This window comes from Puma concolor, chromosome E4 (assembly GCF_028749965.1).
Source record: "Puma concolor isolate L17-30 chromosome E4, mPumCon1.1.hap2, whole genome shotgun sequence".
NCBI lineage: Eukaryota > Metazoa > Chordata > Mammalia > Carnivora > Felidae > Puma > Puma concolor.
In genome coordinates this window covers 53,245,235-53,260,447 of record NC_141683.1, presented here as the reverse complement: position 1 = coordinate 53,260,447, position 15,213 = coordinate 53,245,235, and the positions used below count along the sequence as shown (strand labels likewise).

General features: G+C 40.7%; 1 protein-coding gene across 7 annotated transcripts in view; it reads left to right on the top strand.

Annotated features, from left to right (window-relative positions):
* RABGAP1L (RAB GTPase activating protein 1 like) overlaps positions 1-15,213 on the top strand; it is a 779,355-nt gene that overhangs the window by 732,580 nt on the left and 31,562 nt on the right. For all 7 annotated transcript variants that reach the window (XM_086693120.1, XM_086693117.1, XM_086693118.1 and 4 more), the window contains one exon: positions 12,036-12,128. In XM_086693120.1, the coding sequence (XP_086549246.1) occupies positions 12,036-12,128 (93 nt within the window). The remainder of the gene's footprint in view (positions 1-12,035; positions 12,129-15,213) is intronic.

The following is a 15,213-nucleotide window of genomic DNA, read 5'->3' as shown; positions in this document are numbered from 1 at the left end:
ATAAAAATTAAAAAAATAAGGTTAGAAAACAGAACTAGAAGTTTGAATAATTGCCTTTTGCATCTACTTAGATACTTCCATGTGCTCCCTGGGATGGGAGCCCCACTTTTGCAAAATACAGGCATAGGCAGAGGGGGGGAAAAGTAGATAGAGACCAGATCCTATATGATCAGCAGAGCTATGTCAAGTATTCCTCTCTTTATCCTAAATGCAACAGGAAGCATTTGAAAAATTTAGGTAGAGGAATGACAACAGATTTGCATTCTGAAAAAAAAAAAGGTTGGCTGTCCTATGGAATAGGTTTGGAGCAGAGCAAGGACAAATCCAGGGAGGCCACTTGGGAGGTTACTGCAGTGATGAGAGGAGGTTATGGGTTAAACTAGGGCAGTGTCATTGAGGTTCAAGAGAAGAAGACAAACTAGGAGACATTTGGAGGCATGTTCTGTAGAATCTAGTGAGTGATTTCATGATCCTCAGTGGGAGAGGGGTCACTGCTGGGTTTCTGGCTCAAGCTTCTGGATGGAAGATGAACAGTGGGAGAACTGGTTGGGCGTAGAGAGTGGGTGATGAAGTCCAGTTTAAATGTTTCTTATGTGAAATATCCAAAAGATGATGGGAAGTTAGCAGTTGGATATGTAGGTTGAGCTCAGTAGAAGTCCTGGGCTGGAAACTATAAAAGAAGAGCTGTCAACGTATGATAGTAAATAAATTACCTCCGGATATTATCTATTGATAGGAAGGCTCGAGCTTTTTATGGACTGAGGAGTTCCATAAAAATAGTATGCAAGATTAGATTCATAGGACTAGAGACAAGGAATTAGAAATGAACAGACAAGGGGTACCTGGGTGGCTGTCAGTTAGTTGTCTGACTCTTGCTCTTGGCTCAGGTCATGGTCTCACAGTTTGTGAGATAGAGCCCCAAGTCTGGCTCTGCACTGGTGGCTTGGAGCCTGCGTGCAATTCTCTCTCTTCCCCTCTCTCTCTGCCCCTCTTCCACTCATGCTTGTGTACTCTTTGTCTCTTTCTTTCTCTCACTCTCTCTCAAAATAAATAAACTTAAAAAAGAAAAAGAACAGACAAGCATTTTCTATAAAATGCCACGGTTTCTGGGAATGCAAGCTGGTGCAGCCACTCTGGAAAACAGTGTAGAGATTCCTCAAAAAACTAAAAATAGAACTACCCTACGACCCAGCAATGGCACTACTAGGCATTTATCCACGGGATACAGGTGTGCTGTTTCGAAGGGACACATGCACCCCAAAGTTTATAGCAGCACTGTCAACAATAGCCAAAGTATGGAAAGAGCCCAAATGTCCATCGATGGATGAATGGATAAAGAAGATGTGGTATATATACAATGGAGTATTCCTCGGCAATCAAAAAGAATGAAATCTTGCCATTTGCAACTACGTGGATGGAACTGGAGGGTATTATGCTAAGTGAAATTAGAGAAAGACAAAAATCCTATGACTTCACTCATGAGGACTTTCAGAGACAAAACAGATGAACATAAGGGAAGGGAAACAAAAATAATATAAAAACAGGGAGGGGGACAAAACAGAAGAGACTCATAAATATGGAGAACAAACTGAGGGTTGCTGGAGGGGTTGTGAGAGGGGATGGGCTAAATGGGTAAGGGGCATGAAGGAATCTACTCCTGAAATCATTGTTGCACCATATGCTAACTAATTTGGGTGTAAATAGAAAAAAAAATCTGAAAAATAAAATGTCACGGTTTCTTAAAGTTGCTATAACATTGGGAACAGGCAGCTTGTATAAGAATGTAGTAAAGAAAGTAGAAATGGATATTTCAAAAGCTTTCATAGATACTTTGATGAGCATGCTACATTCAGGAGTGAGCCATGAATGTTGGATAGTGACTCACATCATACAATTATTCATTAATGAGTCCAGGAACCTGTCACAGGTGTGTTCACCATTAGACTTGAGTGATTGGAAAGCTGAACACACCAGAAGAGATGACAGCAGTGCAGCACTCAGGAAAAGAATGCCACGTAGTTTGATGTCTGTAAGCCTTGGGAGCTCTGTCAGAGTTACAAGAGATAAGTACTTTCCTTGTCTCCACTGCCTTAAACCATTGTATTCCTTCCGAGAATACAGATTGCCAGAGGCGGGGGATGAAATGGGTAAAAGGGGTCACAAAGTACAAACTTCCAGTTATAAAATAAAGAAGTTCTAGGGATGTAATGTACAGCATGGTGACTATAGTTAATAATACTCTAATGCTCATCTGAAAGCTGCTAAGAGAGTAGATCTTACAAGTTCTCATCACATAAAAATAATTCTTATAACTATGTATGGAGACGGATGTTAATTAGACTTGCTGTGATCATTTTGCAGTATATACAAATCTTGAATCCTCATATCGTACATGTGAAACTAATATAATGTTATCTGTTAACTGTACCTTAATAAACGAATAATACAATTGGGGCGCCTGGGTGGCTCAGTCGGTTGAGCGTCCGACTTCGGCCCAGGTCGTGATCTCACGGTTTGTGAGTTCGAGCCCCGCACGGGCTTGCTGCAGTCAGCACAGAGCCTGCTGTGGATCTTCTGTCCCCTCTCTTTCTGCCCCTTCCCTCCTTGCAATCTGTCTCTCAAAAATAAATAAATCTTTAAAAAACAAAGAATACAATTAGTAATCATTTATAGGCTCTTATGTTCTCTGAAGGTTCCCCCCACCAATCCTGTGGGGTAAAAATGTCATTGACTATGTTTCCCCTTCATCCTAGTGCTTAAAAGCTCAACAAGACTCAAAGTAGCTTCATTTGCTGAACACTGTGAAGAGGATTCAGTGAAGCCTCACAGGACATGGCCCTCTTCTCTTGACTCCTTCCCATCTATTTCTTACCAGGAATTTAGGCCACTGCAAACTGACTGTTAGAATTCTGATCGCCACTGATCCACTTTCTCTCCAGATTTTGACGGGTCCTTGCAGAACTAACTCTGAATTAGAAATTCTCAGCCCCCTGTACCCCAGGTCACCAAGAAATATGCTACCATAGTTATCTATTTGTTTCTCTCTCTAATGATTAATATATTAAATGGGATCATTTATATTCAAAGAAATTATCTGAAGTGAGCAAGAGTGATACATAATTTCTAGTTCCTTTGGCTTATTGATTTTTAGGCACTCAGACTCCTGACCAGCCAGGAAAATATTAAAGAGATCCTAGCAGCCTTTTTATTTAAATAGTGGCTTACTGTGCCAGTATTTGCATCCATTAATAAATATTTTTGTGTCTTTCATCTTTGAAATAGAGAAGCAGATTTATCAAGCTTTGAATAATACATCTGACAAGTGACTAGCCCATTGTTAAAATTTAGCACAGGGGAAATGCTATTTTTTAATTGGTCAGGAAAGCTTACATAAACCAGTCATAATGGAAATCCTCCTCACTGGAGTGTGCCTTCCCCTCCCCCTAAAAGAATTTCTTCTTGATCACCCTTGTATCTTTTATGAACATATGTACTTATATGCCTTGTATTGCACTTGCAAAACTATATGGTAATTAGACACTTGGCACTACATCAAGACTTTCAGCTTTTTTTTTTTAATGTTTATTTATTTTTGAGAGAGAGAGCACGAGCTGGGGAGGGGCAGAGAGAGAGAGAGGGAGACACAGAATCTGAAACAGGCTCCAGGCTCTGAGCTGTCAGCACAGAGCCCTATGTGGGGCTTCAACCCACGAACTGTGAGATCATGACCCAGAGTCGGACGCTTAACCGACTGAGCCACCCAGGTGCACCAAGACTGTCAGCTTCTTGAGGAGATTTGCCTTCATTGGTCCCAGGCAGTAGAGCAAAGTGGTTGAAGAGGGCAGAATCTGGAGGTAGATGGTGGCCTAGATCCCCGCTCTGACTCTCCGTTTACCAGCTGTTTGATCTTGGGAAAGTTACCTCTCTTCAATTCCCTTATTTGTAAAATCTAAATAATACCTCACAGAGTTGTTGAGAGGCTTAAATATATAATTTTCTAAATTATAGCTTTAAAAGCGTTAGGGAATTCTTTGACATGCAGACACTCCATGTTTCTCTGAGTGCCGGTTACTGCCGATCAAAAACAGAGCGGAAGGATGCGGACGTCAGAATGTACGAATGCAGCGCTGACTACCTCGAATGCCAGCCCAGGCCTCCCCTTGGCTTTTCTGAAGCACAGCTCAGAGCCCTTCAGCACAAAACCCACTTTTTCTCAAGTGTCTACCCTTTGTGCCTCCCATTACCCAGTGTCCTCCCCTCTCTGTTTGGAAAGCTGTATTGGACATCCTAATTGTAACAATGACTGGAGGGCACTACCGGCATTTGATAGGTGACATCTAAATGGGCCAAGGACACTCAGGGTTCAGAAACGGGAAGTGGAATCTAATACAACCCAAAATCTTTCCACCCAAAATGACAATAGTACTCCTACCTCGAGAAACACTAGTAGTTCCTAGATTCTTTTCTCTACTTAAATTGGGAATCAATTTTTCACAAAACTGATGCACAATTGCATAAGATCAGCCTGTGCCAGAAACCATGCCATGTACCTTGCAGAGTGTAGACCAGGTTGAAAATTCTCCACACATACAATCTGCTGTGTTGTGTCTCTTTCCTCTTTTCTGTGTGTGAGTTTCCCTTAGGTTAATGTGATGGGTGTACTTCAAGTTTGTTACTTAAGAGTTCTAGTGGGGCGCCTGGGTGGCTCAGTCAGTTGAGTGTCCAACTCCGCCTCAGGTCATGATGTCACAGTTCGTGGGTTCGAGCCCCGCGTCGGGCTCTGTGCTGACAGCTCAGAGCCTGGAGCCTGCTTCAGATTCTGTGTCTCCCTGTCTCTCTGCCCCTTCCCCATTCATGCTCTGTCTCACTCTGTCTCAAAAATAAATAAAACATTGATAAGAAAAGTTCTATTATTCCATTATTTACAATTCATACTTTAAGATCTGTGTTGTTTTAGGACTCCTAAACTCCTTAATGTATAAAGAGCACATTTGATAATTAGGAGATCCAACAAGATCATGTGTGTAAGAGAAGAAGTATGTTTTATTAAAAATAACTAATGTTGGGGCACCTGGGTGGCTCAATCGGTTGAGTGCCTGTCTTTGGCTCAGGTCATGATCTAATGGTTTGTGGGTTTGAGCCCTGCGTCAGGCTGTGCTGATAGTGTGCAGCCTGCTTGGGATTCTCTATCTCCCTCTCTTTCTGCCCCTCCCCAGCTTGCTCACTCTTTTTCTCTCTCTCTCAAAAATAAACATTAAAAAAAATTGGGGTGCCTGGGTGGCTCAGTTGGTTAAGTGACTCTCTTGATTTCAATTCAGGTCATGATCTCCTGGTTTGTGGGATTGAGCCCTGCATTGGGCTCCACACTGGGTGTGGGGCCTGCTTAAGATTCTCTCCCTTTCTCTCTCTGCCCTTCTACCACTCATGCTATCTCTCTCTCAAAATAAATAAGCTTTTAAAATATTGTTAAAATTTTTCAAAAAAATAACTAATGCACGTGAAATTTAAGTATTAATAAGGAGTATTCAAAATAATGTAATAAAAGTAAAAATAAGGCAATAGCCCAGCTAAGTGTGATTAGTGAGATAAAGATTATTAAGACAAGTTCATCTAAAACTAGTTGATACATGGGTCACCTGGGTGGCTCAGTCAGTTAAGTGTCAAATTCTTGGTTTCGGCTCAGGTCATGATCTCATGGTTCATGAGTTTGAGCCCCACATCAGGCTCAGTGCTGCCGGTGCAGAGCCTGCTTGGGAATCTCTCTCTTTCCCTCTCTCCCTCTGTCCCTCTCCCACTCACGTACACACTCTCTCTCTCTTTCTCAAAATAAATAAACTTTAAAAAAATTAAATTAATTGACATACAACAAAAAATTATAAATCTATATATATATATATATATATATATATGCACATATTTTAATTCTATTAGAGTCATACATAAAAATAAGAAATATATGCTTTAGGGGGCGCCTGGGTGGCGCAGTCGGCTAAGTGTCTGACTCTTGATTTCAGCTCAGGTCATGATTTCATTGTTTGTGAGATTGAGCCCCAAGTCGGGCTGATGGTGCAGAACCTGCCTGGGATCCTCTCTCTCCCTCTCTGTCTGCCCCTCCCCTACTCACGCATTTTCTCTGTCAAAATGAATAAATAAGCACTTAAAAAATATATATGCTTTAGATGAAAAGAAGAGGGAGAGCATGGGAAAAGAAAGTTGAACATATTCTTTAGTCTTCCTCTCCTACATCTCTAACTGAGGCCAGCATGATGAACATTGAAAGAATAAAGCAAATTAGTAACTATTGTATTTTCTTCTTCCTGGTTATCGAAGGTCACCATGGAGCACTCCCCCACCATTCCCTTACCACCCCCTTTCCCTTAAGTTCATAAAGCTCTTTTCTGTATATTTCCCGATAACAGCTGAATAGAACCCATTTTCATCAGTAAATGGCAGGTGACTGCATTGGTGACCAGGACAGGAGTTAATAAAGCCTCTCCAGTGATTTAGTGTGATCATCAGGGGAAGAGATGAAAAAGGCCCCTTGATTTAGTGCATGTCCTTCAAACTGCTGTTCATGAAATCATTTTAGAAGGTCTGAACAGGCATTTATTTATTTATTTTTTTTAATTTTTTTTATTTGACGTTTATTTATTTTTGAGACATAGAGAGACAGAGCATGAACGGGGGAGGGTCAGAGAGAGAGGGAGACACAGAATCTGAAACAGGCTCCAGGCTGTCAGCACAGAGTCCGATGCGGGGCTCGAACTCACGGAGTGTGAGATCATGACCTGAGCCGAAGTCGGTCGCCCAACCGACTGAGCCACCCAGGCGCCCCTGAACAGGCATTTAAAAAATGGAATATGATAAAATGTAATAGGAAATATCAGCAGGCATTGTATAGATCCTTAGCAAAAACTGAGATTTAAGAAATACCACAACTAGTTGCCATCAGTGGTGAGCGGGAGAAGGCAGGAAAGGACTGAATGAGTCTACACATTGGTCTGGGGTGGAGTTGTTTTTATCTTTTGCTTACTGCTATTCTGATACTTGTAACACAGGAGCTAACAGTATATGGTTTATTTTATGTTGACATAATTTGCAATTGGTTATAAAATGAAGGGGGCAGGGAAGTTTTTATCTTGCTTTCAGCGAAAGTGTAAATAAAAACTTTCAACTGAGTTTTGTTTATAAACACGTGGTAGCTCAGTCGATAGTGGTTACGACTTATAATATGTTGTATTGGTCTCCTACTGTCACCTAATTTAGAGACTTTAAAGAGCACAAACTTATGATTTTACAGTTCTGTAGGTTAGAAGCCTGACAGGGTCTCACTAGGCTAAGATCAAGGTGTCAAAGGCGCTGCAATCCTTTCCGAAGGCTCTCTTTGCCTTTTCTAGCTTCCAGAGGTTTCCAGAGGCCCCCATTCCTTCACTCAGGGACCTCTTCCTCCATCTTCAAAGCCAGCAATATTGAATTTCTTTGGCTTTTCTGCAATAGTCGCATCTCCTCTGATTGAAGTCTGGAAAAGTTCTCCTCTTTTAATGACTTTGTACGATTCCATTCAGTCCATCCAGAAAGTCCAAGATAATCTCCCCAAGCCAAGATCCTTGACCTCAATTACATCTACAAAATCTATTTTGCCATGTTAAGGTAGCATATTCCTAGGTTCTGGGGATCAGGGTACAGACTTCTTTGGGAGGCCATTTTTTTTTGTCTATCATAGTTGTCTATATTGACTCTTGCTTCCAAAATATTTTTCTTGTAAAATAAATTTATGTAAGGAAATTAGTTGATTTAAGGAAAACATGGTAGGAAATGTGCTTGGACATGGCAAAAATAATGAAAATGGCATTCAAATGACTAAAGTTTGGGAAATACACTTCCCCTGACAGCCCAATACCAGAAGAGACTATAGGCCAGAGAGACGGGAGACCCGCCCAGATTCCAGTTGCTCTGCCACAACCAGCTGGTTCTGTCCAGCCTTCTCAGCCACATGGCTTCACTTTCCTCACCCTGAAGGTGGGGATTATACCAGCCAGACGGTCTCCAAAGGTCCTTCCACATCCAAATTCCTAATTCTATGTAAATGGTTATGTTATAAATTTAAATGTCAGGGTTAAATATGTCATGAAATATATCTAAATGTCATGTACTATTCATAAGATTAAAACAAGGGTTCTGTTTTAAATGCTTACTTCCCCAAATTTAGTTGTTAAGTCCAAAATGTCAGGCCTTGGCTGATTATTTCAATCATCGCTGTCATACTTGTGAGAGATTGTCTTGCCAGGGTTTTTCTATTCGAAGGTTGTTTGTTTTTAATAAACACCATTTTGAACTGGTGAATACTTTTATCATTGCTCTTATCAAACAATTGTGGATTTTTTGAGGACATTTCCTGAACTTAACCAAATAGGGAGTATTAGGTAGAAGATGAACAGTTGGTGAAAGAAGTCTCCCAAATTAGGTAGACATTTAAAAGGATTGGTGATTCGGCGTGCCTGAGTGGCTCAGTCAGTTAAGTGTCCGACTTCAGCCCAGGTCATGATCTCACGGTTTGTGGGTTCGAGCCCCACATCGGGCTGTGTGCTGACAGTGCAGAGCCTGTTTGGGATTCTCTCTCTTTCTCCCTCTGTCTCTCTCTCAAAATAAATAAATAAACTCAAAAACTTAAAAGGATTGATGATTCTTCAAGTGCACACTTATATTAAAAACATTTAACAAGGGGAGAGATACCTCTACCACTCTTGAGATAATAAGTTGTTTCACTTCTGGTAATTCTTGATGACTTTCTGTTCTTTTAATTAAAACTACATATTAAGGAGGTATTTTATTCCTTTCTCTGCTAAGAAAACCTTCAAGCTCAATATTATCAATTTTGTCCTGAAATGCAGTTTGAAAAAACTGTGACAGGCTGTGTTCTTTGATTATCTCGTAAATAACAGTTTCATATCAGCTCACCTTCCTCCTGCCCCCTCCCCTCTTTCATTTTGTGCCAATCACAGGTGGATGCTCAGTATCACCCCGCAGCACAAGATAAATAAGCTTGGAAGGTTTCCTAGCAACATATTGTTCTGGGAACCTGCTCTGTTTCCCTGAACTCGATGAAGCCAAACATCTTAGAATCTCAGCCAGATGGGCAAGGATGAGCTTATTGAGGGTGTTTAATGCATTTTTTTAAAAATTTCACATTGAAATGAACCTTTTAACATAAGTAGCAAGATTGACTTTTAAAGGGATACTTTTTTACATGAAAAAAAATTCTGTAGCACTTGGAATTTGAGAAATATGGTTTTAGAAGAAATGCTCTTTGAAGCACGCTTGCAATGTGGCATCCAGTCATTGGTGACTGGATCCATCGTAGAACCGGCTGGGAAATACTTCCGCATAGGACTGCTGTTCAGTTGCAGAAATCCTGACTTACTTCCCATCTTGAAGGTAAATGGCCTCGGGAGGAAGCACCCTCCTTACAGAACTCCCTTCTCCCCTTGAGCCTGCTCCCGGGAATGCCCGAAACACCTGTCCCTGCTTGAAGCCCAGAGACCTTCTTCTTCCCTTTTGCCTCGGCTCCAGGGCTACCAGTGCTGGAGATTTGCCAGTTCATTTTAAGAGGCTGGTTTTGGGTTTTGGAGTGTATGATTAATAACACACAGGGGAAAGAAACCTAGAGGAAATGGAGGCTCCCTATTAAAGTCAAGAAAAAAATCATGTTGTTGCTGCTGTTTTGTTGGCACACCACCATGTATGTTTTCCTGGTTTGTCTGATGCGCTTGAGGCCACACGGCCGGCAGGTGGTGCTTCCCTCTCTTTTGCACTCTGGTTGGTCGGGTGGACTGTTGAAGGTCTCTGGAGATGGAGTAAGACAAAATCAGTGTCTCCTGACACTTGCCAGCAGTGGTTTTGCGATTCAGTGACACCCTGAAAAATGTCCTTACTTCTTGCTCGACTGGGGAGATATTCCCCCATCAGCCAGATGAATATTGTCATCATGTGGTTGTTGAATTATGATAATCCACTGTCTCAAATTTGGACTGAGTTTGTGCAACTTCCCAGGTGTGGTAAGAAGCAGGTAATTCCAGTATTTCAGAGTGCTCCTGGATGGAACAGAAGAATTAGAGTAAGATGGGGCAGGACACATGGCATCTCTGCTTTGTATTTAACACATTCTCTGGCCAGATTCTCACACACTAATTACATGTTTTTTAAATACCATATTTTGAACTCGACGAGAAACACTCTATTGAGAGAGCCTCGTCTGGGCCAATGTCTTAAATGGGTATCATGACACAGTGACTTAAGTAGGTGTCATGACAGTTACTGAGGAGCATCAACGCACATCCCTGCCTTCAAGTTCCTAAGAATCTAGAAAAATAATACATGCATCATCTTTAAAAAAAATTAGGCAAACCTTTTCTTCCTCTCACGTCACTTACTTGAAGACCTAAACATTGAATAAAGATTTTGATGTTGAAAGGAATTTTGTCATTTTGATTGTTCAAGGAAAGCCTAAAAGGAGACTTAATCTGTTATATGGAATATAAGAGGTTATAATACGTTAATTTTATTGAATACTTTAAAAAAAGTTTAAAAAAATATCCAGGAACTGGGGCACCTGGGTAGCTCAGTCAGTTAAGCATCTGACTTCGGCCCAGGTCATGATCTCACGGTTCACGAGTTCAAGCCCCCGTCGGGCTCTGTGCTGACAGTGCAGAGCCTGGAGCCTGCTTCGGATTCTATGTCTCCCTCTCTCTCTGTCCCTGCCCTGCCCCTACTCACACTCTGTCTCTGTCTCTCTCAAAAATAAATAAACATTAAAAAAAAATAATAATAATAATAATAAATATCCAGGAACCACACAATATTTTAGATACTTTGCCTGTGTTACAGCATTTAATTCTCCTGACAGACATTTTGAAGGAGAAATGTATTTGCCTGGCATGTTACAGGTGAAGAAATTCAGGCTAAGAGAGGTTAAATACCTGTTTGCCAAGAGGTTTCATAGTTAATAATAAAAAAGGTAGGCATTCAGACTTTGATCCATCTAGTGCCAAATTCTATGACCTTTATACTATGTTAAGTTTATTTGTTTATTTTTAGAATTTGAAGATTCTGTAAGATCTAGTCTTTTTCCAGTAAACAGACTACTTTCTTTTAAAGATGACACAATTTTAGCAAGAAATAGATGAGTTGTTTCAATGATTTTCTATTATCTCATTATAGCACAATGATTCTGTTATTTCTTGGGAGTTTTCAGTGACAAACTTCCTTCTCGCTGGATGGTATATTGACTATTTAAATATGTTTTTGTTGGGGCGCCTGGGTGGCGCAGTCGGTTAAGCGTCCGACTTCAACCAGGTCACGATCTCACGGTCCGTGAGTTCGAGCCCCGCGTCGGGCTCTGGGCTGATGGCTCAGAGCCTGGAGCCTGTTTCCGATTCTGTGTCTCCCTCTGTCTCTGCCCCTCGCCCGTTCATGCTCTGTCTCTCTCTGTCCCAAAAATAAATAAACGTTGAAAAAAAAAATTAAAAAAAAAAATTTAAATATGTTTTTGTTGCTCAGTTTTTTTATTTTTATAAAATAATTTTCATTTTTAACCTGGTAGAAGGCTATGAATGAATGTTACTTAAAAGTATTTAGAGTTAATAGCACCGTTAAATACATTTACAAGAAAAGTTGTGACGTAACAATATTGCAGAACAGAAATGGACGGACTGTAGCCCATGTTTGTAAATAAAGTGTTGTTGGAACACAACCACTCTGATTTGTCTATGTGTCACTTGTGGCAGCTTTTTGTGCAGTAACAACAGAGTAGGGAAGCCGTGACCTAGACTATGTGGCCCACCAAGCCTAAAATACACTATCTGGACCTTTACAGAAAAAGGTTGCAGATTCTTGCTCTAGAGTCTAGACTTCTTCCCCCTCTCCTTTGAGTTGGGTGTGCTCCATTAGAATGCCAGAGACTTAAGTGGGAAACACATCAGAAAATGTTTTCCTAAAGAATCGCCTTGTCTGACGTGCTTTTTCTCTAATCCCTGCAGGTACCGACCAAGAAACTGAAGAAATATGAGAAAGAATATCAGACAATGCGAGAGAGTCAGCTGCAACAAGAAGACCCAATGGATAGATACAAGGTATGGGCGGCAGGGGTCACCCGTCAGAGCAAAGTGCCTTCTGCACCCAAAGGTCGCAGTAAGTGTGGCAAGTTCAGTGTCCTCTGCTCCCTTTTGATAGACTTAGATGCTCTCTGATCATGATAAATGTCCAGGTATGTTTTCATTTCAGGAAACTCTTGAGTAGCCAACCATAATATTTCTTTTCTTTCAGTTTGTATATTTGTAGGAAACTCCACCTGTTGCATTTATACTGGGAGTCTTCATAAGAAGCTGAGAGAAAGAGAGGGGAAAAGGAAAGAAAGTGGCTATCGACTACTTTCAAAAATGAGAAAAAAAGGAAAATGCAAAGTACTGTTTTAGCTGTGCGTGGTCACATCCACAAAGACTGTTAGAAGGTGAACTGTTCCAAGACTGGCACCAGAATGTTTCAGACTTTCCTCTGTCTGTGGCAAATGTTAAAAATACAAACTCATTTGGAAGGAAAAATAAAACCCACAAAGGTTAATGGAGCACGGTATTGGTGTTTGTTGCAACATTTATTTCTACAAATTTATGAGAAACAAGTGACATTTCACTACAGTATGCAGTTTCAGAATCAGAGTGATTTCAATTTAATATCTTAGTTAACTGTAGTATTTTATTTTCCATGGGGCCATTCACAGAGATCCATCTCTTCAGTGGTAATTAGCAGCACTGTTCCCATGATGCAGTGTTGGGGAAACACTGATTTTGAACTTATTTTTTCCAACTGTAATATTATTGTCCCTTGAACATGTTTTTAATTCCTCAGATTCCTACAGGTGCATAATGGTTCCCTCCCTCTGCATGTCAGTAACATTAGGATTAGAGAATATTGCATTTTCACACAGAGCATCACCAATGCCAGAATAGCCTACCAAATAACATACTGGGGTCGCATTGTCAGATCGCCCACAACAGGGTGACTTGTACCTCTGTGACTCCGATTGCCTTTATGTGGTCGGAAACACATGGGCAGCTGTAGTCACAGAACGGCTTGTCCTCGCTGCTGAACTGAATAGCGCGGGGGTGGGGGGCTCGGAGTGGGGTGTGGCGGCAGCAGTATGTGGATTTTGTGGTCAGGCCTGAGTTCAAATCCTGGCTTTCAAAAAACAAAAACACCGTCGTAGGATTTGGAATCCACATTAGGGGTTTCAATATCTACCCCGTTGTTCAGCAGCTTGGGCTGTTAGTGAACTTCTTCCTCCTCTGTAAAGCATGTAGCTTGGGCATTTCCTTGAATGACTTGTAAAGATGAGGGATTTTGTGTGTCACGTACCTAGCACGTGGTTGGTGTTCGATAAACGGTTGTTATTAGCCTCACTAGGCCAACTCCTCCAATTACCCAGCTGTGACTAGAGTCATAGCCCCTTTGGGGGTCTGTTCCTCCAGTCCCCCACTTCCCTATTTCACATTTCTCCCAAGTAGTATTGCTACCCCATAACCTGACGTTTCTCTCCTTGTTTCTCGAACTGGCTACAGGAGTGATAATAAGATTCCCCCGTACTGCTGTGGCAGATAACTGTTAATGCTCAAGGTGCTCACAGAATACAGTTTGCAGCTAATTCCCACCACCACCACCTCCCAATAAAACCAGTCTTCACGTAGCTCATGTAGCATGCTGCTTTAAAAAGGCTTGAAGCAGTAATTATAAAATATTCTTAAGGATCCAAAACGAAGCCCTCCTACTGCTTGTATCATTCTAATTTTCTTAGTTGCCATCAAATAAAATCTGGGAAGAATGCTTTAAAATAGAAGAGAGGAAAACGGAAGACTCAAGTTATATATTTAAAATCCGTCTGTGGCTGAACTTGGTATTGCTTCTTTAATCCTTTTTGTGTCAGAGTAGATCTATACAAACGGCACAAGGCTTATTATGTTTTAAAAAGTACTTATCACACATTAAGACCGTTAGTGTGTGCCAGTTTTACTGAGGGACCAAAGTGAAATTAAACTTTTTGTTTTTGTTTTGAAAACAGATACTACTTTTAACTTTGAGTGTGATGGCCTGTTCTTCGTACACATAGCAGATACCCTCTATAGCTATTTATTTTGTATTATTGTAATAGCTTGTCAGTACATCTAACTAATATTCCTATACCCCTTTAATAATAGCTAAACATTTATATTAGCGATATACTTGATAAAAGTTATAGTCCTCAAATTATAATCACATTTTCAAGGTGACAGTTGACAACATAGTTTCCAACCATTAACAGATTTGTTCTTTCAGATAGGCAGTTAAGAAGCTAGTGAAAGTTACCTGAAAGTAGGAAAGTGTTCTAGGAAATACCACTTAGCATCTTCTGACTTGAGTCCAGTCAAGAATAAGATCTGTGTCCCCGGCATGAGCACTTTATAATTCATAGATCTTGGGCTGGGAACCTAGTGTTGCATAAATTCTTAACAATAATTTAGAAGCATCATCATGGGCATCCAGCCAGAAGTCCTACCTGCCAGCTCACTAACAACCCCTCCTCACCCATGAAGATCCATATTGCTTAAAATGCCACGTCTACCCCCTAGCTCACTCTATGGCAAGGGAGTTAGGAAAGTTGTGTCACTTTTTTTTTTAAGAGCCCGTAAATGTCATACATACAATAAAATATTCTGAGAGATTTTTCAGTCTGATGCTGTTTCTCTCGGCAAACAAAAAGGGCTCTTGCGTGGAAGCCAGAGATAGGATTAAAGGCTCAACAATGAGGAGGTCACATTCTGGCTGTGTCCAAATATGTGTTTTGTGTCTATTTTTATGGCGTATGCAGATATCTACATTTTCAAGTTATGTCCCCGAACACACCTGAATCTAACACTGAAATCTCAGCCACAAAGAAAGAGATGAATTATGTTGGTGTAAGTTTAAATTTTAGAACCCCTAAACACAAAAATCTTCTGGAATTAGGCGAGTGGTGATGGTTGTACAGCTTTCTGAATATACCAAAACCACTGAATTGTGCATTTTAAAAAGATGAATGTATAGTATATGAATTACATCTCAAAAAGAAAAAATAATCCCCAAGTAAAATGTTTCAAGAAGATTGACATCCAGCCTGCCATCTTCTTTTCATAGATCCCAAGTGACACC